Source organism: Natator depressus, chromosome 1, assembly GCF_965152275.1.
Source record: "Natator depressus isolate rNatDep1 chromosome 1, rNatDep2.hap1, whole genome shotgun sequence".
Classification (NCBI taxonomy): domain Eukaryota; kingdom Metazoa; phylum Chordata; order Testudines; family Cheloniidae; genus Natator; species Natator depressus.
In genome coordinates this window covers 209,547,689-209,570,097 of record NC_134234.1, presented here as the reverse complement: position 1 = coordinate 209,570,097, position 22,409 = coordinate 209,547,689, and the positions used below count along the sequence as shown (strand labels likewise).

The 22,409-nt window shown below is 46.2% G+C and overlaps 1 protein-coding gene across 1 annotated transcript in view; it reads right to left on the bottom strand.

The window, feature by feature from the left end:
• LOC141984748 (scavenger receptor cysteine-rich type 1 protein M130-like) overlaps nt 1-21,838 on the bottom strand; it is a 32,982-nt gene extending 11,144 nt beyond the window's left edge. The window contains exons 1-10 of the mRNA XM_074948132.1: nt 21,574-21,838; nt 14,281-14,595; nt 13,734-14,048; nt 10,669-10,986; nt 5,563-5,691; nt 4,770-5,084; nt 1,397-1,459; nt 996-1,310; nt 614-649; nt 109-246 (exon numbers count right to left, since the gene is read on the bottom strand). Coding sequence (XP_074804233.1) covers nt 109-246; nt 614-649; nt 996-1,310; nt 1,397-1,459; nt 4,770-5,084; nt 5,563-5,691; nt 10,669-10,986; nt 13,734-14,048; nt 14,281-14,595; nt 21,574-21,838 — 2,209 coding nt within the window. The remainder of the gene's footprint in view (nt 1-108; nt 247-613; nt 650-995; nt 1,311-1,396; nt 1,460-4,769; nt 5,085-5,562; nt 5,692-10,668; nt 10,987-13,733; nt 14,049-14,280; nt 14,596-21,573) is intronic.
• Nucleotides 21,839-22,409: the final 571 nt, after the last annotated feature.

Here is a 22,409-nt window from a genome sequence, read left to right as displayed (position 1 = left end):
GCATAGACCTGAGGTCCCCTCACAGTTCTGCCAATGCCCCTCTCCACACCTGCAGCTCCCCCAGCTATTGCAGAGACATTTCAGACAGTGACACTAATCAGGACCCACCTCTGTGCTGTGCCCTGGCCCTTTGCACCTGCGCACCCAGAATGATTAGCAGCAGGCAGAGAAGGACCCCCAGGATAATGCAGACGACAACAGGCACCGTGACTCTCCCACTGTCGGTCAGAGGATGGCGTGGGGGAGCTGGGTGAAAATGAACATACAACAGGGAGAGATTATTTTGTGAGAGTCAGGGGGGCCCAGAGGAGCTCACCAGTGTCTTATTGAACCACCTAGGAAGCAGGGTAATGGCCTGGGACCCAGTCTGTACCCCATGGGGGCAGCTCACAGGCTGCTGTTTAAATCATGGGCCCTGCCCTGAGGGCTAGAACCAATAGACAGGAATTGTCCTGCTTAGCACAGCCTGCAGCTCCCACCCAGGTGTCATTCACCCTTAGATTTCACACTCTGTGTAAAGAAGCTCATTTTCTCAGGCTGGAGGTTCCAGCTCATTCCCCTGTGAGCCTGGCAGTAGGTAAATTTAACCCTTGCTGGGAAGAGAATGTGTTACCTGTTGTAGCCGGTGAAGCTGTTGTCTCTGTCACGCCTGCAAGGGGAAAAGGAAGGAGAGTTGGAGTGTGGAGTGAGGGGGTGATTTCATGCTGTTACGTGATTGTTCCTCTGAGTCCCCATGTGCTCTGCACATCACCTACATTTCACCCATGATATATTCCTCAGAGCAGCACAGGCTTAGCAGCTTAGCCTGTGCTGGATAAAGGAAGCAACGTGGTCTGATGCCCTAGCACTTTAGAATAAAAAAAAGTCCCAACACATCCTGTCTTTTAAGGAAAAAGGAGGCCTGGTCTGTGAGCAGGAATGGGGACCCAGCTGCTGTGACACCTGCTCCCCCTTAAAAATTATATAATAAAGCAGAAACATCTCCTGTCACTCACCTGAGCAATTCACTGCAGCATCTTCCTTATGACCACAGTTACTCTCACCCCAGGGCTTGCTAGGACAGTCCCAGAGAGATGACTCTGTCCCTCTGCAGTTCAACGTCTCCACCCAGATGGGACCAGTCCCCTCACCGAATGCAGCCTCGCCCAGGGCAGATACAGCAGATCCACAGCCCAGTTGTTTACACACAACGTTAGCATCCGCCATGTCCCAGGAGTCATCACAGACTGTTCCCCAGGAGCCACGGTACCAAACCTCCACTCTCCCCGAGCATCTGTCCTCTCCTCCCACGATACGTAACTTCTCCCGGTCTGGAAATACAGAAACCTCACATGTTACTGGGACAGTTGGGAATGTCCTTAGGGACTGAGGAGGAGACACAGAGAGGCAGAGATACCTGTGCAGTCCGTAGAGTTCAGGCATTCAGCAAATGGATTCTGAGATGGTTTCCCTTTCCCACCTATGGAGATAAAACACTGAGGTGACTGGACTGGGCAGCATGTGTGCTGCAGGATACAGTAGGGTTTATTGGTATTTCAAACCCCAATACCAGCACTTTATAAACTGGCCAAAAGCTAAAATCTGGTAATTTGGGTAATTAGCTCTTCTAGTGTGTCTCTGGATTTTGAAATCTTTGATCAGTTCCCAGCTGGCATGCACGTGTCTTTATGTAACTGGCAGGACAGTATATCTAAGGGTTTGTCTACACTTGAAATGCTACAATGGCACAGCTGCACCACTTCAGAGTAGACACGACCTATGCCGGAGGGAGGGTTCTCAGTGTAGGTAATACGCATCCCTGACCTAGTGCTGTTTACATGGCATTTAGGTTGGCTTAATGACATCGCTCAGGGGTGTGGATTTCCCCCGGCGCAAATTAGCAGGGTTGACTTAATTTTCTAGTGTAGACCAGGCTGGAATCTACTCCATCTCCCCACTCAGACAACATCCCTGAATCCCCTGCACAGTGACTGGAATGTAAACAGACACATGAACTGAAACGCACCTTCATCACTGCAGGAACCAATAGAAGAGGAATATTAATACTGAGAATGAGCTATGTAGGAGTTGCAGATCTGTACCTTCCCACACTGAGAGGCCGTATATTGACACTGGTTATGGCACTAGACTAGGACTTAAAAGACCTGTGTTTTATCTTTGTCTCTGCCTTCAATCGGTTGTGTGATCTTGGCCAAGTTAATTCATCTCCATGTCCCTCTGCATCTCCTCCCACCTGCCTTGTCTGTCTCGGATGTAAACTCCATATGGCTGTGCCTCTCTCAGTCAGTGTTTTTACAGTGCCTGGTGCATTGAGGCCTTGGGGACTTTAGGTGTTACAGTAATATAAATAATGCTTCAGACACGGATCTATCAATGGACTTCACAGCCCAGACCTCAGATTTTTATTCCCAGGAAGATTTTTAACCATAAAGGCACACTATTGATGTTCTTTAGTCTACTCCTGGGGGAATTCTGCACCAAAATGTTAAAAATTCTGTGCACAATATTTTAAAATTCTGCAAATTTTATTTGTCAAAATAACACTATATAATCATGCCAGTTTCAATTATTTTGGTAATTTATTTCAAAATACCAGTCAGCAAGTATGTCTGTAACAATACAGACACAGACAAAAATTCCCCAGGAGTAGAGAGTTAGAGAAACCCCTATGACAACCCAGTTCCTGTTTCTCTGCCCCCTCGCCTCCCTCAGAGATCAGCTGGGAGGCCAGAGACCCACAACCCTTCCCATACCGTGGCCAGCAGCAGCCCTCCCCCAGCCAATACACCCGAACCCCTTCCCACCCAGAGCCCAGAGCCCTGGGCCCCCTGGCCCAGATTCCCGCACCTTCCCACCCCCGGAGCCCAGCCGCGGCGCCCCCCCTTTGCCAAGAAACCTGCTCCCTCCCCCCCAGAGCTCAGTCATGCCCCCCCCGCCCAGACACCTGCCCCCTACCCCTCAGAGCCCAGGGATCAAGAGGAAGAAACAGTCTCATGCTGGGTCCCCAGCTTGTGTGGAGTTTCCTGCATGCCACCGTCTCCTTCCCTCAGGGTGTGCTGGGAACTGCAGCTGTTGGGAACTCTCTAGCTTCGTCCCCCTCCTCCCAGCAGTGTCTTCTATGTGCGAGCTGGGCTCTGCTGCGTCCAGCGGCCCCTAGTGGTGGCCAGCAGCACTGCAGCCCATTTCTGTGGGGGGAAAGGCAATTCTGTACACATAACATTAATTTCTGCCAAATTCTGCATTGCGCAGTGGTGCAGAATTTCCCCAGGAGTATTTAGTGGATAACTCTTACTGGGTCTCACTATGGGACTGATCCAATACCCATGGAAATCAACAGGTAAAAAAGGTGGTCTTGAGGTTAAGGCATTGGCGTAGAACACAAGTGGTTCGCAGCCAGTTCCTGGTTATACTACAGACTCCTTGAGACAGTTTTTATATCTGTTCTCTATCTATAAAATGGGGATAATAATGCATTCTGGAAAGCAGTGTTCTTGTTTGGCTGACACTTGAGTTTGCCATAGTAGACAGCAGGATTCTGATCCCAGTTTTTGCAGCTCTGAAGTGGAGTATGAAACACTGCTTACTAACAATGGCAGTGAAGGGCTTTATTTGTTAATAGTGTTTATGTACCTACATAAGGAGAAGATTTCTGAGAGCAGAAAGCTTTTTAATCTAGTACACAAAAGCCTAACACGATCCAGTGGCTGCAAGGTGAAGCTAAATAAATTCAGACTGGCAATAAAGAACAGTTTATTTAACAGTCACCGTAATTAACCACTGAAACATTTTACCAAGGGCTATGGTGGCTTCTCCATTACTTGAAGTATTTAATTCAAGATGGGAGGTTTTTCTAAAAGGCATGCTGTAGCTAAACCAGAATGTATAGGCTAGATCAGTGGTTCCCAAACTGGGGTTCGTGAACCCCTGGGGGTTTGCAGAACATTACAGGGGCTTTGCCAGAAAAATTTCACTAACGGCGGTCAGAGGACCCTGGGCATTGGAGGCAGCAGGTGGGACAGCCGGAGCCCCAGGGAGAGTGGGGCCAGGCAGTTGGGGCTCGCAGTCTGAGCCCTGCCCCCATCAGCAGGGGAGCCAGCCCCCTGAACCCCAGTGCTCTGAGCGGGGCTGGCAGCCGGAGCCCCAGGGAGAGTGGGGCCGGGCAGTTGGGGCTGGCAGCCCGAGACCCGGCGGTCAGCGGGACCTGCAGCTCGAGCTCAGTGGAGCTCAGTTGACTGGGGCGGTCAATGGGGTGCAGCAGCAGGAGCCCCACGCAGTGCAGAGTGCGGAGGAAATTTCAACTTAAATCCCTAGAAATATTCATTTTTAGGAGGGGGTTCACGAGATTTCACAATTTAGTGAAAGGGATTCGCGGGCTGTTAACGTTTGGGAACCACTGGGCTATGCAGGAATTACTGGTTAATATTCTATGGCCTGCCATATTAGATTATTTTAACAGGCTCTTCAGACCTTAAAATCTATGATTTGATTACTTCACTGGGTGTTGGATTAGGTCATAACTGATCATGCTGTATAATGTGTATTTTTTAATAATTGATTTCCATGTTTGTTATTAACAGACTACATTCCTATCTCTATAACCTCAGAAACTGAAAATAAGTTTGTGCCATTGCTGAGTATGTTAAAAGAATATAACTATGAATTTCATAAAATATAGTGAAAATATAAAATACCATAATTATATCAAAACCTGTCAGTGAGTTAGACTTGTGGTTTGAGTGTTTATATAGTATAAATAGTTTACTATTTACCTGCACAAAAGATGTGGGTTTCTTGTCCTCTGGTACTACATGACTGCTGATTCCATGGGTCTGACGGGCATTGCCACAGGGAGCTGTGCTGCTTATTGCACCGAATGCCATCCACCCAGGTGGGGCCAGAGCCGCTTCCATGTGTAAATTCCTTCAAAAGTGTCCCTTTGTCTCCACAGTCCAAGTGTTTGCATATAAGTGCCCTGGTGACTGCATCCATAGGACTGTTGCAAACACTGCCCCATGTCCCATTGTAGAAAACTTCCAGCCGCCCAGCACAGGCACTGCCACTCACCAGTCTCAGATCCATGAGCCCTAGAAGGAAATGCAGAAGTTGGCTGTGACATTTTCTGATTCTGAAACACTGTGGTTTGAAGGCTGAATCCCTAAGATCGCTAACAAACCTGCACATTCTTCTACAGAAGCAAGATTCATTTCTCAAGTCAGAGAGACTTTTCTGGAGACCAGTGACAGACATATTAACAATGGAATTGTTATTTAAAAGACACCATTCACCAATAGTTACACACAATGGTATCCAAGATTCAGAATTTAATACATGTTCTAAAGCTAAGGTAATAATACAATATTTCCAGTACCCCTTGATATTAACTGTTGTCAATGTAGACTTTTTAATGGTGACCATTGCAGGTGGATAGGTCAGGAAGAAAGACAGACAGAGAAATTGAAAGGGAGATAAACTTTCTGTTATCCTCATCTCTCTCCCCAAACACTCATATACTTCATTAAATTCCCTAGTAACCAAACTCACGAGATCATTCACAGAACAGACCTGAGCAGAGAACTCCTGCATCCTCTTTGTGTCTGCAGTTGTGCTGGCCCCAGCCCCGGGAAGGACACTCCCAGAGATCAGATTCGTTCCCAGAGCAGTTCACATCATCCAGCCAGATCTGCCCGGATCCTTCCCCATAATGAGCAAAGACAGTTGCATTGATGGCGCGTCCACATCCCAGTTGTTTGCAAACAACATTGGAGTCTGGTAGGTCCCAGGAATCATCACAGACTGTTCCCCAAGTACCATTGTAATAAATCTCCACTCTCCCAGCACAGCGACCTGGCCCATTCACCAGCCGGATCCGCCTGCTCCCTACAAGGATGAATCCCAGTGGGTAATATGTAATATAATGATAACTGGACAGCTTCCTTGCAAACCAATGATGCTGCTCCAATGGCTGAAATATTGAAATGCTTTTAAAAGTCTGTCTTTAACATGAAACATAAAGAGAAGAAGTCTGCAGAGTTAGAAAGTGATTAAGGCATGGTAAAGAGATCTTAAAAGTGCATAAGGGAATAAGGCTTAATCCTGAATGCTTGACTTACCTAGGAGAAAGAACTAGCTGAGAATTTGTGGATTTGCAGAATCAGTCGTGCCTTCAAAACTCAAATCTTTTCAAACATGTATTTGAAAATAAGTTTAGAGGGCATTCAAGGAATTATTAGCTCACAGGTTTGCTTAAGTACTAATAATTATGTTTGTAAGTGCTGAAGAATTGGGAGGTACTAGAAGCTTAGAGGAAAGCAAATATGGCACCAATTTATTTTAACAATTATGTAAGAAAGACAAGTGATCCTGATTACTACTGTCCTGTAATTCATATTCCTATCCTGAATTCAATGTAACCATAAGCCATTAGCAGCTGAAATTTACAAACAGGTCATGCTAAGTACCTTATACTGCTTTTTAATAGCTATCACATCAATGGATGATAAGAATACAATAGATGTAATAACTCTGCATTTTAGTAAAGCATTTGATAAAGTTTCTCACAAAATCAAGCTTTCAGCATTCAGCATTCTGACTTAGATATGATTTTGGCTAGGATGTGATCAGCTACAGGGATGAACACAAAATATAATGATAAAATGGCAATATGTTATATATAGCAAAAGTCTCAGATTATACAAAACTGGGAGAGACTATGAACACTGAAAAGTGTGAAATCATAAGCAAAAATATAAAGCCCCATTATATACCATTAACTTCTAAATATAAATCCACACTAAAGTCAAAAGAGAATTGTGCTTACATCCTGATGACACTATATGGCAGGGGTGGCCAAACTGTGGCTCACAAGCCACATGTGGCTCTTTTACCATTAAGTTATGGCTCGCAAGCTCCCTCCATCCCCCCTTCTCTGCCTACCACACCCGGGGTGGTGCGGGGCTGGGGGGAGCTCAGGACCTCTGCCTTGCAGTGTGGTGGTGGGGTAGGAGCTTCTGTCCAGCAGGGAGGAGGGTCTCAGGACTTCAGTCCTATGGGGTGCACCTGCCGAGGTTTGGGGCTTCAGCAGGAATGGGACTGAAGCCCCGAGCCCTGGCTCCTGGCAGGTGTGCTCCGGCTCTTGAACTTCTGAAGACCGTCGTATGTGGCTCGGCGGTCCAGTAAGTTTGGCCAGCCCTGCAATATGGCCCTTGGGTGAGGAAATCAAAATGAGATTCAGTTCAGGAAAATGGAAGTGAATATGTCTGGTAAAAAATAATATGAAACACATATAATCATTGGGATCAGCTGAGAAGGAGCAAAAGTTAAAGAGACCTAGTGGCAAGAAAGGTAAATAGAATAGATATGAGACTGCAATCATGGGCAACAAGTATCAAAGACAGGGGGAAGCTGTGCCTCCCCAAACAGCCTAGCCCACGATCCGCCCCCAGGCCAGGCCCTCTCCTGTGGTACACAGTGCACTGCACTGTCTGGCCCAGGCTGGCTGGGGCTGGCTGGCCTGCCTCCCGCAGAGATTCAGAGTGGCTGGTGCTGGGGCTGTGCTACCCAGCGCACTGGGGCTGGGGGCACTGCAGCCACACAGCCTGACACTCTGGGGCTGGCTGCCCGATGCACAGGGGCTGGAGGTGGCCCAGCTGCCTGAAGCACTGGGGCTGGGGCCTCGCCCCCCGGCCCCTTGTGCTAGGGCTGGGGGCCACGGTGGGGTGCTTTGGGCTCCTGAGCGGGGGGAAGAAGAAGAGTAGGGGCAAGGACTTAGGCACAAGGGGAGGGAGAAAGGGGGGCACAAGGGGAGGGGCGGGGCCTTGGGCACAAGGAGAGAGGCTGGGGGCTAGCCTCCCCCAAAGGCCGGGTCACCGGCCACCCATTCGTGCAATGTGATAAAACTACAAGAAACTAAGCTGTCTACTGTAGGCTGGATGCATAGAGGCATCATATTGGAGAGCTGGGAGAGGAGAGTGGTTCCCAGTATGGTTCTCAGAAGAACTAGTTGAATTTTTCAGACAGAAACATTTTCCATCCGAAAATGATGATTTGACAAAATTGCAACAATTGTGTTGATTTTTTCAAAGTTTTAGATCTAAGTATCAAAACGTATTGTTTCAATAATGCTGAAATGTTTAATTTCTGCTTTATCATTTCTACTTTTATGTTATATTATGTCATATTACAATTATAATAAACATAAAAGTCAAGGCAATGGGGTCAAAACAAAATGTTGTTTCAATTTTTCTGAAACAAAATTTTGGAATTTTTGCTTCTGTGAAATTTCAAATTTTAATTTTAATTTGGAGGGAAAAATCAAAATTTTCCCAGTTTCCTGTGGAATGGGAATTCTGGTTTCTGACCCACTCGAGTTCTGAGGAGCACCCCTACCTGATCCTGCTCCCTTGACACCATGAGGGGAAAATATGAAATAATCTAATGTGTCTTTAGAAATCTGTTTAATCTACTTTGGGAGAGCAAATACCATTTGCATTAACCACAAATGTAAGTTATTGTGTGGTGTCATTACAGGGCAGAGTTAAGGTTGTCTATTTCCAGGGATCTACTACCACTCAGGACAGGGCTCTCATCACTGGGCTATGAGACATCCTGATGTGGGTCTCTCTCCCATTGACATTGTTCCACTTTAATTAAATAAATATAATTGGGCAGAGAAAGAATCATTCTATTGCCTAGAGTGCTCATCCTTGAGGCAGGAGAGCTCTGTTCAAATCCCTCTTCCTTATCAGGGAAAGAGGGGACTTTCCACATCCTAGGTGAGTGTGTTAACCACTGGGATAAAAGTGACACTCCTTCTTTCTATTTCCTTCCTCCCCCCCCACCCCGCCTTTTTGCTGTTCTACATGGAGTTAGATGTCCTCTGAGCATGTCTACCAGATCGGACTCTGCACACGAGTTAGGCACAGAAATGCCTCTTTTCCCCCAGTTCCTGGAGCACACTCTGAGACTGGTGCCTCCCTGCAGCTCAGACTTACATCCACACTGGAATAAAAGACTTGTGATATGGCTGCAGCTGACCTGGGTCAGCTGACTCAGGCTCCTGGGGCTCAGGCTGCAGGGCTAAAAATTCCTGTGTAGACCTTTGGGCTTGGCTTGGGGCCCAGGCTCTGGTATCCTCGCAGCACCTTACCTGGGCCAGTCGCGGGTGTTTAATTGCTGGGTAGACATACACTTAGGTGCCTGTCTCTGTGAGAGGGGCAGAGTTTAGGACACACCCCTCTCACTAGCATCTCCCATTGACTAATTTACAAGGCTTCCTGTCTAGTGAGCTGGCTTTTGTGAGTCCCATTCTAAGGCTCCTATCTCTTCCCACTCATTGTATAGGGTGCCTAACTCAGGTGTTGTAGATCATGTCATTCCTGTGATTTTCTAAGCTCTTAAAAGATAAGTTTTGCAATGCCTACTTCCTTTGTAGGTCCAGGCTTTAGTGATCTTTCTTTGAGCTCTCACATCTCTATTGTTTGCAACAGGTCTTGGCTATTCTCCTGTGGCTACAGCACTGCCTTTTCTTTGTCCCATGAAACTCTATTCAGATTTGGCTAAGATCTACAGTGTTCAAAATTGCCATTTCCCTTGTCTCATTTGAGTTCTTCAGGAAAATGTTGGCAGCCCGTCAAAATCACTGACCCTTCACTAACACTATCATCAAAGCAACAGCAGAGCATTCACTGTTCTGTGACCAGCTCGGAGTTACCAGAGCAGCTGTAGAGGGGGAAGAGAGCAGGACTGGGTTCCTGCCCACTCCTCTGTAAATCCCCAAACCCAGCACTTGGCCTCAGTGGCCCATTTACCACCATACCCCACACTCTGGGGACAGAACATGGGGCTAGAACCCCGAGAACCTGGCCATGGAGTAAAAGAGACACAGAGTGGATTTCCCCCAGCCGTCCTGCTGTCACAGCACATGGTCCAACAGAAAATCCCACAATCTGGGGTAATACATGGAGTGGGAGTTCCCCCAATTTTGAAGGTGAGGGAGAGAGAGCCAGACCAGGCTGGATTTCCCCACAACCATCATGCACACCCAGCAACCCATTCCCTTTTTGGATAACAGCCTTCTCCTGCTGCTAGCTGACATTGTTAGTTCTGCAGGTTAAATAGTAGCAGCAATCTGGGCTCTCATGCCAAAGGTATGAAGTAGGGGTCAGACCCCACTGAGGAGTCACAGGGGGAGGTGAGTGGTAGGGGTGCACATGATAGAATTTGGTTTTACCTCTCTCTTTTTTATAGGAAATTTCACATAAAACTACATTAAAAGAACTTTATTTGGGTTGCAGATTCAAGCTGTCGAAAGTTAGGAAATAGATTTACGTTTGCTAGTGCAACCTTACCATGGGCTCTTTGTGCGTGTGCATTATGATACCGACTTGGGAGTATTTGATCACAGACTATTTTTTTCACAGGCCCCACTCCGTGCACAGGCTGGATTGTGCGGAATTGCTGAATTGCTGCTGGCGCTTAATCGCTAATGTAGTTATGCTGTTGTTTCTGCATATAACACACATACTTTTACTGGAGACAGTCCATAATGTGAATCTCAAATCCATATCTGTTTGAGATCTCAGCACAAGGTGGGTGGAGGCAGGCCCTGGGGTGGGTCATGTTCCTATTGGACAAGGACAGGCTGTTTGTAAAATGTTTACAGTAAATCACCTGAGCAAACAACACCGGCATCCTCAGTAATTCTTGCCTGGGCTGTCTCAAATGCGGAGATGTTGCAGAGAGTCAGACGAGTCTCATTTCCTGCACACTGGACACTTCTCAGCCCCACAGGGCCCGTTCCTCGCCCAGACTTAGGGGGGTTAAAAGCTTTCTCAGTAACTCCGCACTGGAGCTCCCTGCACACCACGCTGGCATCGTTCATGTCCCACTGATCATCCAGCACTCTGCCCCACACACCGTGGAGGGAAATCTCGACTCTCCCATCGCACCGGCTCTCTCCATTCAACAGTCTGAGCGATTCCGAATGACCTGGACCCAGGAGAGATGGGAAATAGACTGTGCACATTAGGAACAATACAAACTCTATAGTAGCTCAGTGAATAAAATGACCCATATTCAAGTCATTGCATTGATACAGGCATCTGCATGTGTCACAAGGAGGTAGTGATCGTGTGTGGCAGTGGTGTGTGTGACACAGAGATCCCTTGGCAAAGGCTCCCCAGTCCTTTGAAATTCTGTCCTCAGACCTGACAAACTCACTACACTGAACACACATCTTGTAGGGAATTTATCCATAAGGGGTAACAGGTAGGTGTCTACAGAAAGCTCATAACTTATCACGACTCAGAACCATTATGAGATGTATGTGCAGGTAACATTTAAGTAATCATGGAAGTATATTGAATGGAGACTTTAAAGTTAGTCGCCAGGGATAACAGGTCTCAGGGATGGCCCATTCAAGCAGGAAGGAGCTGTCACCCCTCCCTGGTTAGCCGGTGAGGTAATGCGAGGCTCAATTGCTCCATTCCCAGACTATCAATGGAAACCCTCAGAGACAACTGCAAACAATCAAAACCAAAACAGAGGTAAAAAAGGTAAAAAAGGAACAATAAAACAGCAGGGAATCACCCTGCCTATGAATATAGACAAAAGACTGGTTCAGTATAACACAGAGTAGGAGAGGCATTCTGGATCCTGTCACTGAGGAGACATTTTTTGGAGCAGGGGTGTGTTTGTGCAAGTTTGGATCCTGATTCCTGTGAAGCCAGACAGCACTGCAACAGACTTAACTTTTCCGGGAAACCTATTTTTCAGATAGGAAAGGTAACTGTTGATAAGTGTAAGCCTTAGGTCATGTTTTATGGTTTTGATTTATATTGTAACCATTTGTTTTCACCACTCTCTCTTGTTTCTAGTGAACTTTCTTTCTTAAATAAATTTTCTCCTGTTTTATTATAAGAGCTTACAAGTGTTGTGTACTATACAGGAGTTTACATTAAAACTAGTAAACTGGGGCACACTGCACTTTTGGAGAATCTGGGTCTTCTGTGAGTAGCCAGTGTCAGGGACTGGATATCACAGAGGAATGATTCAAAGGGACTTGGAGTCTAGGATGCACCTCGTGTTAACCTGCAAGGCAAAGACATGGCTGACATAGCCCAGAGGAGAGTGTTTGAGTGACTAACAGGCTGATGATGTTAGCGATCTAACACCCACCCACCACGGGCAAGGCTACCTCTTGCCAGAGGCAAGAGACCACTAGGTGCCCTGGGTCCCTCAAGAACAATCACAGTTTAATCAGAGTGTTCCCACAGTGCACAACACTACAGCCATTCTCTTCTGGAGACTATGGGGAGAAAAGTACAACTTAGAACAGCCCTGAATCTGCTCTTAGTTAAACCAGGGTCTGGGCAAGGCCCTACACGGCACCAGAATAAAGAATGTAAATGTGGCTTAAAGCTGCCTTCCCTGCCACCCAAGTGCAGGAATGGAGTGACTGAGAATCAGGTCTATGGTCTCAATGAGAGTTAAATACCTTGAAGACAGAGAATGACACCTGAGTAGGCAAATGGGTTTTGTGACTGATCTAAGGGAGTTTGGCCAAGGGACATTAATGGCTTGTGGTATTAAGGAAACAATCCAAGGTGCTCTGGAGAACAGTGACCAGTGAGTCTTTGTGCCAAAATCTCTAGAAAGAACAGAAAAGAGAGAGAGAGAGAGAAAGACCCTGTTTACAATGGGGAAACTCTAGTACGTGGTCCCACATAGTTTGTTTTGTTTGTTTGTCTTGATTTTAACACAAAGAAATTAACTAATAGATCCAAATATGGTGCGGTGGCAGTCACTGCATACTTATGGTTGGGACTGAGTTTCTTTTATAATTTTGGCCACCCTCCTAACTTATCCTAATAAAGGAGTATTGGCCTCTATGTTGCCCATTGAAATCTGTGGTAAAGGACCATTTTCACTGTCTAAAAAGTAAACCAGTTGAGGGTGCACCTTAAAGTACAAAAGGGTTCACCAGTCTAAAAATCATTTAATGTTTCATTGCTTTGTTTCTTGACAGAACAAGAAGCAATGGTCTCAAGTTGCAGTGGGGGAGGTCAAGGTTGGATATTAGGAAACACTATTTCACTAGGAGGGTGGTGAAGCACTGGAACTGGTTACCTAGGGAGGTGGTGGAAACTCAATCCTTAGAGGTTTTTAAGGCCCGGCTTGACAAAGCCCTGGCTGGGATGATTTACTTGCTTTTGGTCCTGCTTTGAGCAGGGGGTTGGACTAGATGATTCACTCTGCATCATGAAGAAGAGCAGAGTTGAGGCTGGGGGGCTGAACTGAGGGGTGGCAACTCAGAGGGAACAGAAGTGATGAGTGCCTGGGTAGGGACAGAACTATTTGCTGGGCAGGGGACAGGCAGATGTGGGGGTGAGCGCTCCTGCAGTCGGGGCCAAAATCATCTTACCCAGTACAGTGGGGCAGCCACCAGGGGCACTCTCGGTACCAGTCTGATGAATTCTAGCTCTGTCCTAGCAGCTCCTTTCTGTTGGAGTCAAATGCTCCTATTCTTCTTGTTCAGTCTTAGCATCTTCCATGATAAAATGGTCTGGGAAGCAACATTGCTGAAGTGTGGAATACAGGGATTTCTCCAGGTAGTAACTATTATTTTACTGCATGATCCTTGATTCTAGATCATTCTTCCTCTCCCTGTGCTCTGGAGGGCAGTGTCAGACACTGAGGGGCAGGTGTCATTAATCCAGCATTTCTGCTGCACTTACCTGAGCAAATTACACTGGCATCATTGTCATGCGGGCATGGAGATGCCCCCAGGGCAGTCACAGGGCAATGGCCCAAATGGGATTCAGTCCCTTTACAGTGAAATGTGTCTCTCCAGACAAAGCCTGTTCCTTTCCCAAAATACCCTCCTCCTGGAGCTGAGACAGCGAACCCACAGTCGAGCTGATGACAGAGAACGTTGGCATCTGATAGATCCCAGTGTGAGTCACAGACAGTTCCCCAGGCACCAAGAACCTGGATCTCCACCCTCCCTGAGCATGCTGTGCTGCCGTTCACCAGCTGGAACCCTGTGTGCCCTGGGGAGAAGGGAGAAGGGGTTTAGAGAGGGAGCCTTGGAGCAATTTTATATCAAATTGATAAGTACGGGAAGTCAGGGGTGACTGATCCCTTTCTTATTGTTTGGGTTTTACCGGAAGCTGATGGCACCCTCTTATCCCAGCTCCCTACAGAGTGAGATTGTTTTATTGCTGCACCCTAATCTAGAACACACAACACTGGGATTTTAAAGACATCATGCTGAATTCTTACTTGAGCATATGGCGCTGGCATCATTTGCATGTGAGCATGTCTGATTCACATGTGATATCCTGGGACAGTACGCAAGGTGTGACTCATTCCCCACGCACTGCAACTCTTCAGTCCAGATCAGCCCCTGTCCTTCTCCAAAGTGAGCTCCTCCCGGGGTAGATAAAGCTCTTCCACACTCTAATTCATTACAGATAACACTGGCAGCTTTGAGATCAAAGTGTGCATCACAGAGTGTAGCCCATGTTTCACCATGTCTTATTTCCACACGTCCTGAGCAGGGATTATCTCCTCCCACCAGCCGAGGCTGTGAGTAGCCTAGAGAGTCAATCAATCCATCAATGAATGTTACACTTACACTCCATACTCGCCACTACACCTTTCAGTAAATAGACATGTTTTTCAAACTTTTTCATAACAATGTTTAGAAATCATGAATTATACCTATGAGTACATTAAAAAATACAGTACCTGTAATTAAATATCTGTTCTTGAAATATGGACCTTTGTGTCACTATTTAGAAATGAACACTACTGTCAGTGTTTTTTAACTAATTGTGAAGGATGTGAGAGAGGCCTGTATTATTTTATGAAGCTTTGCTTGTTCGCTTGTTGTGTTGTCTGCTACAGGATTACTAAAAGTACTCCAAGAAGAGGTGTGTTCTTAATTCAGTTTAGCTAACTTGGGTTAAATAGCAGTGAGGACACACCAGTTCAGCTTTTAACTCAGGGCAGGTCTATACTACAAACGCTGCATCAGCAACTGCACCAATGCAGCTGTAGTGCTTTGATGAAGACACTCTAAGCCGAAGGGAGAGAGCTCTCCTGTCAGCTTAGTTATGCCAGCTCCACAAGAGGTGGTAGCTATATCAGCAGGAGAAGCTCTCCCACCAACATAGCACTGTCTACACGGACGGTTAAGGTTGGTATAACTAGGTCTCTCAGGGGTGTGGATTTTTCACACCTATGAGCAATGTAGTTATACCCATAGTGTAGACGTGGCCTCAGATTAGCAGTTCAAATCAAGCCCAGGGCAGCCTGAGGTTGAATTTGAGCTGCTAACCTGAGTTAAAAGGGAAGTTGCCATGTTTTCACTGATATTTTAATTAGAGTTAACTAATGGGGGTTAGCTAACCCACGTTAAGAATACACTTTTTTGCAGTCTATGCATTCCCTGAGGGTTAAATCAGACCTGGATGGTTTGTTTCCACAAGAAACAAGACAATATTTTAGATAACTCATTCACTGATATTCAGAAGAAAATACAGGTGACAATATCTTTGAAGTTTTAACACTGTCCATGCTGCGATCAGCTGCTTGGCTAGTGAAGTCGGGGGAAATCCAGGTGGGAAACTGGAATAAAATGCTTTGAAATGGATAAAAAGAATGTCCCTGAAGAGCAGGCAGAGGAAGTGGTCAAGTTATTGCTCAAGGGGAGCAAACTGATACAGAGACAAGCCCTGGAGGATGGGTCTTAACTTTTAAGCAGCTGGACCTGCCTAAGTTTTAAGGAAGATGCTAAGCTTTAGGTAAGATAGAAGCATATTTGTTGTGTAAAAACTTGTTCTGCCTTATTCCCGCTGCTGCGATTAAATAATACTGATACCGAGGCAGTGGCAGTGCATAACCAGCGGGCTCTGTCCCTGATGTAAGGGCACTCTGCATTGGAGATATTCCCTGGGGGAGGTTGCACTTGTCCTGTGGCCCCGTGCTCCAGGTTAGCTCTGCCATTAACCTGCTGTCTGACCTCAGACTAGTCATTTCACCTTTCTAGACCTCCGCTTTTTCCTCTAGTCTTTGTCTGTCTTTTCCATTCAGACTGTGAGGCAGAGACTGACTATTTACTTTGCCTTTGTACAGTGCCTTACTTAAAACAAAGGCAAATTTGTATTAAAACCAAAAGAAATTTTGCCAGAGTAAAGACTGAGAAGAAAAAATGTGTAAGGACCTCAGGATTTGGCAATATGAATGGGTCTGAGCCTAACATCCGGGGAGGCAAACTTTAATTGCAAGAATAGGCATGATTTTAGGAGTCAGAGAAGAACACTCCTCTCCCCAAGTGCGAATTGAGGGTGCAAATGTATTTATTTATTATTATTACTTATTTTTATTATTAATTATTATTATTATTTATTATTATTATGTTATGGTAGCATGTACGGTGTGCTAGATGCTTTCCAGACATTCTAGAAGAGAAGGTTCCTGCTACAGGGAGTACGTGGTCCAAGGACAGAGAGACAGGTACAGAAAGTTTAGTTTTATACAAAGAAAGCTTTATACAAATTAAACAGATTTACTGGAGACAGGATGGCATGTGAGATAATTAGTGTTGCCCACTCTCCCACTGTACTGGGTAAGATGATTTTGGCCCCGGCTACAGGAGCTCTCACCCCCACATCTGCCTGTCCCCTGTCCAGCAAATAGGTCTGTCCCTACCCAGCCACCCATCAGTTCTGTTCCCTCCCAGGTGCTAGCCCTCAGTTCAGCCCCCCAGCCTCAACTCTGCCCCTCCAGGGAGCTCCGCCCCCTCCCAAGCCAGTGCTGCGGGAGGGGCAGCGGCATATTAACGCCTAGGCCGGGAAGGCCTCGTCCTAGGGTGGCAAATTTGCAGGGGCAGTAACTTTATAATAGCAGCCAGAGGCTGCTTCCCCCAGTGCCGGTTTGTACCCTCTGCCCCCGGCCCCGCCCCAACTCCTCCCTGCCCCTATTGGTCCCCTTCCCCAAATCCCCACCCCAGCCCCGCCTCCTCTCCTTTGCGAACCCGTTTCATGCACAAGCACTGGCAGGGAGCGGGGAGAAGCAGGACCTGGCAGCGCGCTCAGGGGAGGAGGCAGAGGTGGAGCGGAGGCGAGCTGGGGTGGGGGCGGCAATTATTTCTGGGCCTAGGGGCAGCAAAATCATTAATCCACCACTGGGGAGGGGCGAAGCCTGTTGCTCACAGGAAGGGGGGGAAACGGGGGTGAAGAGCCACCCTGAGCTGATGGCTCTTTGCTCCCCCACCCTCCAATGAAAATGGCTTCAGGTTGCTGAAGGGAAAGGGGGAGGAAGAGAGCTCTGCCGGAAACAGTTATGACTGGGGTTGTTTTATCCCAGGAGGCGGGCAAGTAAGGCAGCCGGCCAATCAGAGAACTCAGGATGGAGCTTCTTGCCTCATCATAGGACTGAGTCCCAGACCAGCCACAGTTGTGTCACTTGTGAAAAAATTGCAAGAGTGGGCAACTCTGGGCTATAAGAGGGACTAAATGTGAAGAGGGCAGGGCCCTTGTAGATGAGATCCCAGAGGCCACAGTGTGTGCAGAGGGACATGTAGTGAAAGGCACAGAGATTTTAGAAATAGAACAAGGGGGGTTTTCTGCTTTGCCTTCGGGTTTCTGAGCCTTTAGGGGTCACTTGTTCAAACTTTTCAACCCACCCACAAAGGCTAGAAACTTCCTTTTGAAAGTATGACACAAAACAAAATGGTCAGAGTTGGTACCACTGCAGCTGTGAGGAGAAAATGATATTTTTGGTCCCACCTCTCGCCTACAGCTCTAGCAGGCGCAGAGGTCATGTTTTGGAATCCGAGCCTGTCCTACCAGAGCTGCTGGAGCCTGAATCCCCTCTTCCATCCATCTCACCTGTTTCCCTTTCTGGGATCCGCACCAGCTCATCCTTTGCCCATGTCTGGCTTTAGAGCATGAGCTGTACAAAGGGTCCAGCCAGGCCAGGAGAGCACTGAGCTGCCAGCCTCCTGCTCACCTAGCTGCACCACTGGCAGCTCCTCCTTCCTTAGATTTTATTTATTTTTCCTCATGTGTTCCACAGAGTCCTGCAGGCTTTTATTTGTGTGTAACCCCCACCTACGGTTGCCAGCCCTTGGAGTTCAGGATTCAGCCTCTAGAGGGCCTTATCCTAAAGGACTACAGCTATAATGGCTACTAGAGCCTCCTGACCCCATTTCCAGCCTGCTTGGAGTTAGGGGTGGGGACAGAAGGAACTAAAAACCTTGTCCAAGGCCAACAGGGAGGCTTCTGCATGGGGGATCTAGATGAGCAGTCCACTGAACGTATGACAAGCCAGAGCTGCACAGCTCTCAGCGACAAGACAGACTGATTTTACACAGTGAGTTTTAGTTTGGAAGCTGGAAGAGAGACAGCACCACTCAGAGATTCATGCTCTTAGACTCTAGCTGCATGGACCAGGCAGCACCAGCATTTGGAGAGAGAGATCCTATCTGGGACTCGCTACCGATAGCCAACTGAGACCTTAGGAGGATTTCGGACCAGGGAATAGCAAGCCTGGTTGGATCCAGAACATGATCCTGCCCCTTTCGGGGATGGAGAAAAGCTAAGGGGACTTTTGTGTAAGCTGGCCAATGCTGCAGCGGTGAACACACTATACCAGGATACACAAACTCAGCCATACTGTCTGCCTTGGTAAGGTGCCAGGCAGACAGCTGGGGTTTGGAAGAATTTATGAGTGTTAAATTCTGGAGAATAGGCTTACTTATTACAAGAGATGACCAGCAATTTTGCCACTCAAGTTACTGGTTTTATGGTAAGTATGAATGAGGGTGGGTGAGTATGTATGTTGTGCTGGGAGTTTTCTACTGATTTGTGCAGGTGGTGAATGAGGGGTGTGGGCTAAGGTGAGGAGCTGTGTGTGTTTGATGTTATTGTGTGTTCTGTGAGTGGTTGTGTTGATTTGTGTGTGGGTTGTGTTGTTCTGGGAAAGCTATGTTGATTTGTTTGGGTGTGTCAGTTGCCTTGGGGAGTTTGTGGTGAGTTGTATGGGTGGCAAATCAAACTTTGAAGAAGAGTGGCATTTGGGCCAAGGACCTCATGATCTGTGCTGTCCCTCTTGTATCACTGACTCATTACAACCAATTAAATTGTTGCATGAAAATTAGCTGTAGAATAGGGGTGGTGAATGGTTGAGTTAACTCTAATATCACAATGGTCTAGGTCTCTTGGCATGGCATTGATGGGTACGTTACCGTTATATATAGATTAGTTAACCTTAACCTTTTCCTTCCCTTGAGCCTAGTTTCCTGTTCACAGTAAAGTTACCACCACTGCTATGCTGTTATTTTTTATGTGTCCTTCCTTTGCTGGGGTTTGTTCTATTTACTTGATTGTCTCCTGTGAACAAGCAAATAAAAAAATAAAATAAAACAAGCACCTATCAGCGGGAACAAAATAGCTGTAATCAAAACCAGCATGAAATAACTCCCTAAAAAACTTAATAAAAAGACAAAATAATAAAATAATTAAAAAAAAAGAAATTAAAAAAACAAGCACTCATCAAACAACAATTGATTAGAGCATAATCATTCAAAAATCATTGGTCCCAATGAGAAAAATCATTATATAAACAGGGTGTCTTGCCATGAAACTTTGGATTTGTCCTGCCAAGACTTCCCCAGAGCATCGTGTCGCAACTGACAGAACCCAGCTCCTACCTACCTGGCCACTAGATTGCGCCGGACTCTGGACTGGTAACTATAACATTGACTGGCGGGACAGTGTGTGCGCGTGTGATTGAATGCATATGCTAATTGTTGTATCTTCAATAAATGTGGCATATTGCCTTTTCCCCTGAAAAAGATCTCGTGTGCTTCTTATAAGCATAACAATAGTAAGTGCCAGGGAGAGAAAAGGCCATACCCAAGGAGAGAGGGCACCTGTGTTAGTACAACATCAGGTGCCAATGCCTTTGTCTGTCACACTGTGTACTCAAAGAATATCATAGAATCATAGAATATCAGGGTTGGAAGGGACCTCAGGAGGTCATCTAGTCCAACCCCCTGCTCAAAGCAGGACCAATCCCCAGCTAAATCATCCCAGCCAGGGCTTTGTCAAGCCTGACCTTAAAAATTTCTAAGGAAGGAGATTCCACCACCTCCCTAGGTAACGCAATATGTCTATGTCCAGTGGAAGGTGTATGTGCACAGGAGACCCTTCCCATACTAGATGCAATTATGCAATTTTACTCAGCCCTTGCACAACCACAACAGGAATTTGGTGAATTCTGATCACTCCATTTTATGATAGATACTGATAAATCAGAGAATGCTATAAGGAATGAGACTATGCAGACACACTGTGGACTGGGGGGCAAGGAAACTGTGGCCAAATGCACCCCTGTAATCACACCCTGCACACTACTGTAATAATCTTTGTATAAAATATGCCATTTGGAAACTAATAACTCACTGGGCAATAATATCATGGGTAAAATGTGTGTAGCATCATTATGTGTGAAGTTATGAAATTCCCCTGTATGATGTTAAAGGGACATGTTCAAATTCTTGTGGTCTGATTAGGCAGAACTGGTCAAGCAGGTCTTAAACAAAGGGATGTGCAGTTACCTCAGTTTACATATACTCTGTAAACAGAGTCCTCAGACAGCAGGGGAGAAAATAAAGGAGACAAAGAAAATCTGCATCTCAGAACACACAGGTGAAAAAAACAACATGAAGCATCTTTCCTCACTAGATTCCATGTCTCCTTCTGCTCAGCTGGACAGAATTTTATGAGGGGGACTGAACTATATAAGTGAAGGGCAAACACCCCTGGGTATCTCTCTTCCTGTCCATCTCCAGTCTGACAGAGTGATTTCCAGTTTGGTAGCATTTTATATTCATGCACAACATACCCAACAGTGAAGAATCAGGCTCTAAATTTCACTCTGGTGGTTGGGAATAATTTTCTAAAAGCCTGAGTGATCATGCAGTTGAATAAACACTGTGGGAGATAACAGATCTACCATTAGATGCGTGACATGAGGTTAGAGAAGACTCTAGTGGGAAATGCCTTGCATGATGCTGTAATTGGATCTGGCTACTCTCTGCCACTAAAAGTTCCTATTGTCTGATACTTTCTAAGCTCTCAAATGGCTGCATAGAGAAAAGTATGGGTCTGTTTCCTTTGAAAACATTATTATTCAACAGGATTTTATGGGCTTTCCAGGTAGGCACTCCAATGCCATGGCGATAGGCGCAGTTTAAATATGTACATAGAATAGCTTATTAAATACCAATACTTTCCCTAGTTTGGATATACAAAATAAATTTGAAACCCATGAAAGGAAAATGGAAAATGTGGCATTGAGACAACTGCAGTGAGGTTAATAAAGGGAACTCTAAAGATATCTGGGTTGGGAATTACATGGGGATTTGCTCACTATAATGTGAGAGTAATAATTTCAGGATTTGATCATATTTACCCACTTCTACATTAGCTTGTGGGAATGGAACAAACTCTGGATTCAATCCCTTTTCTCACATGATAAGTAGAAGGATGGCTGATTTCTTACCTGAGCAGGTCACTCCAGCATGGAAAGGATGAGAGCATGTTGAGTTTACATTCCGGGTTACAAAACTGCAGTCCCAGATTGTTGACTCACTCCCATGACAAACATCTCCTACCACCAAGTATGGTGTGGAATCTTCTCCAAAGTGGGCAGCACTATGGACACTAACTGCAGAACCACATCCCAAGTGTTTGCAAGCTACTGCAGCATGTTTCATAGGTGAGACAGTAGAACACAGAATGGCGCTCAGTTCACCAATCTTAATCATCGCTCTCCCAGCACATGGGTTGCTTCCGTTGACCAACTTCAGATCAGTAGTTCCACCTTCAAGTAGAATCAGGACAGAGTTATTGGAGAGAACACTGAGCCACATCCCCATTATTATTACTAATGGAGCTAGTCAAATAGTATTTGAAGAATATAATACTGTAACTCCTCGCTTAACATTGTAGTTATGTTCCTGAAAAATGCTACTTTAAGCCAAATGATGAGTGCAGCGGAGGGCAACGAAAATGATTTGGGGGCTTGGGGACATGAATTATGAGGAGAGGCTGAGGGAACTGGGGTTATTTTGTCTGCAGAAGAGAAGAGTGAAGGGGATTTGATAGCAGCCTTCAACTACCTGAAGGGGGATTCCAAAGAGGATGGAGCTAGGCTGTTCTCAGTGGTGACAGATGACAGAACAAGAAGCAATGGTTGCAGTGGGGGAGGTCTAAGTTGGATATTAGGAAACCCCATTTCACTAGGAGGGTGGTGAAGCACTGGAATGGGTTACCTAGGGAGGTGGTGGAATCTCCATCCTCAGAGGTTTTTAAGGTCCAGCTTGACAAAGCCCTGGC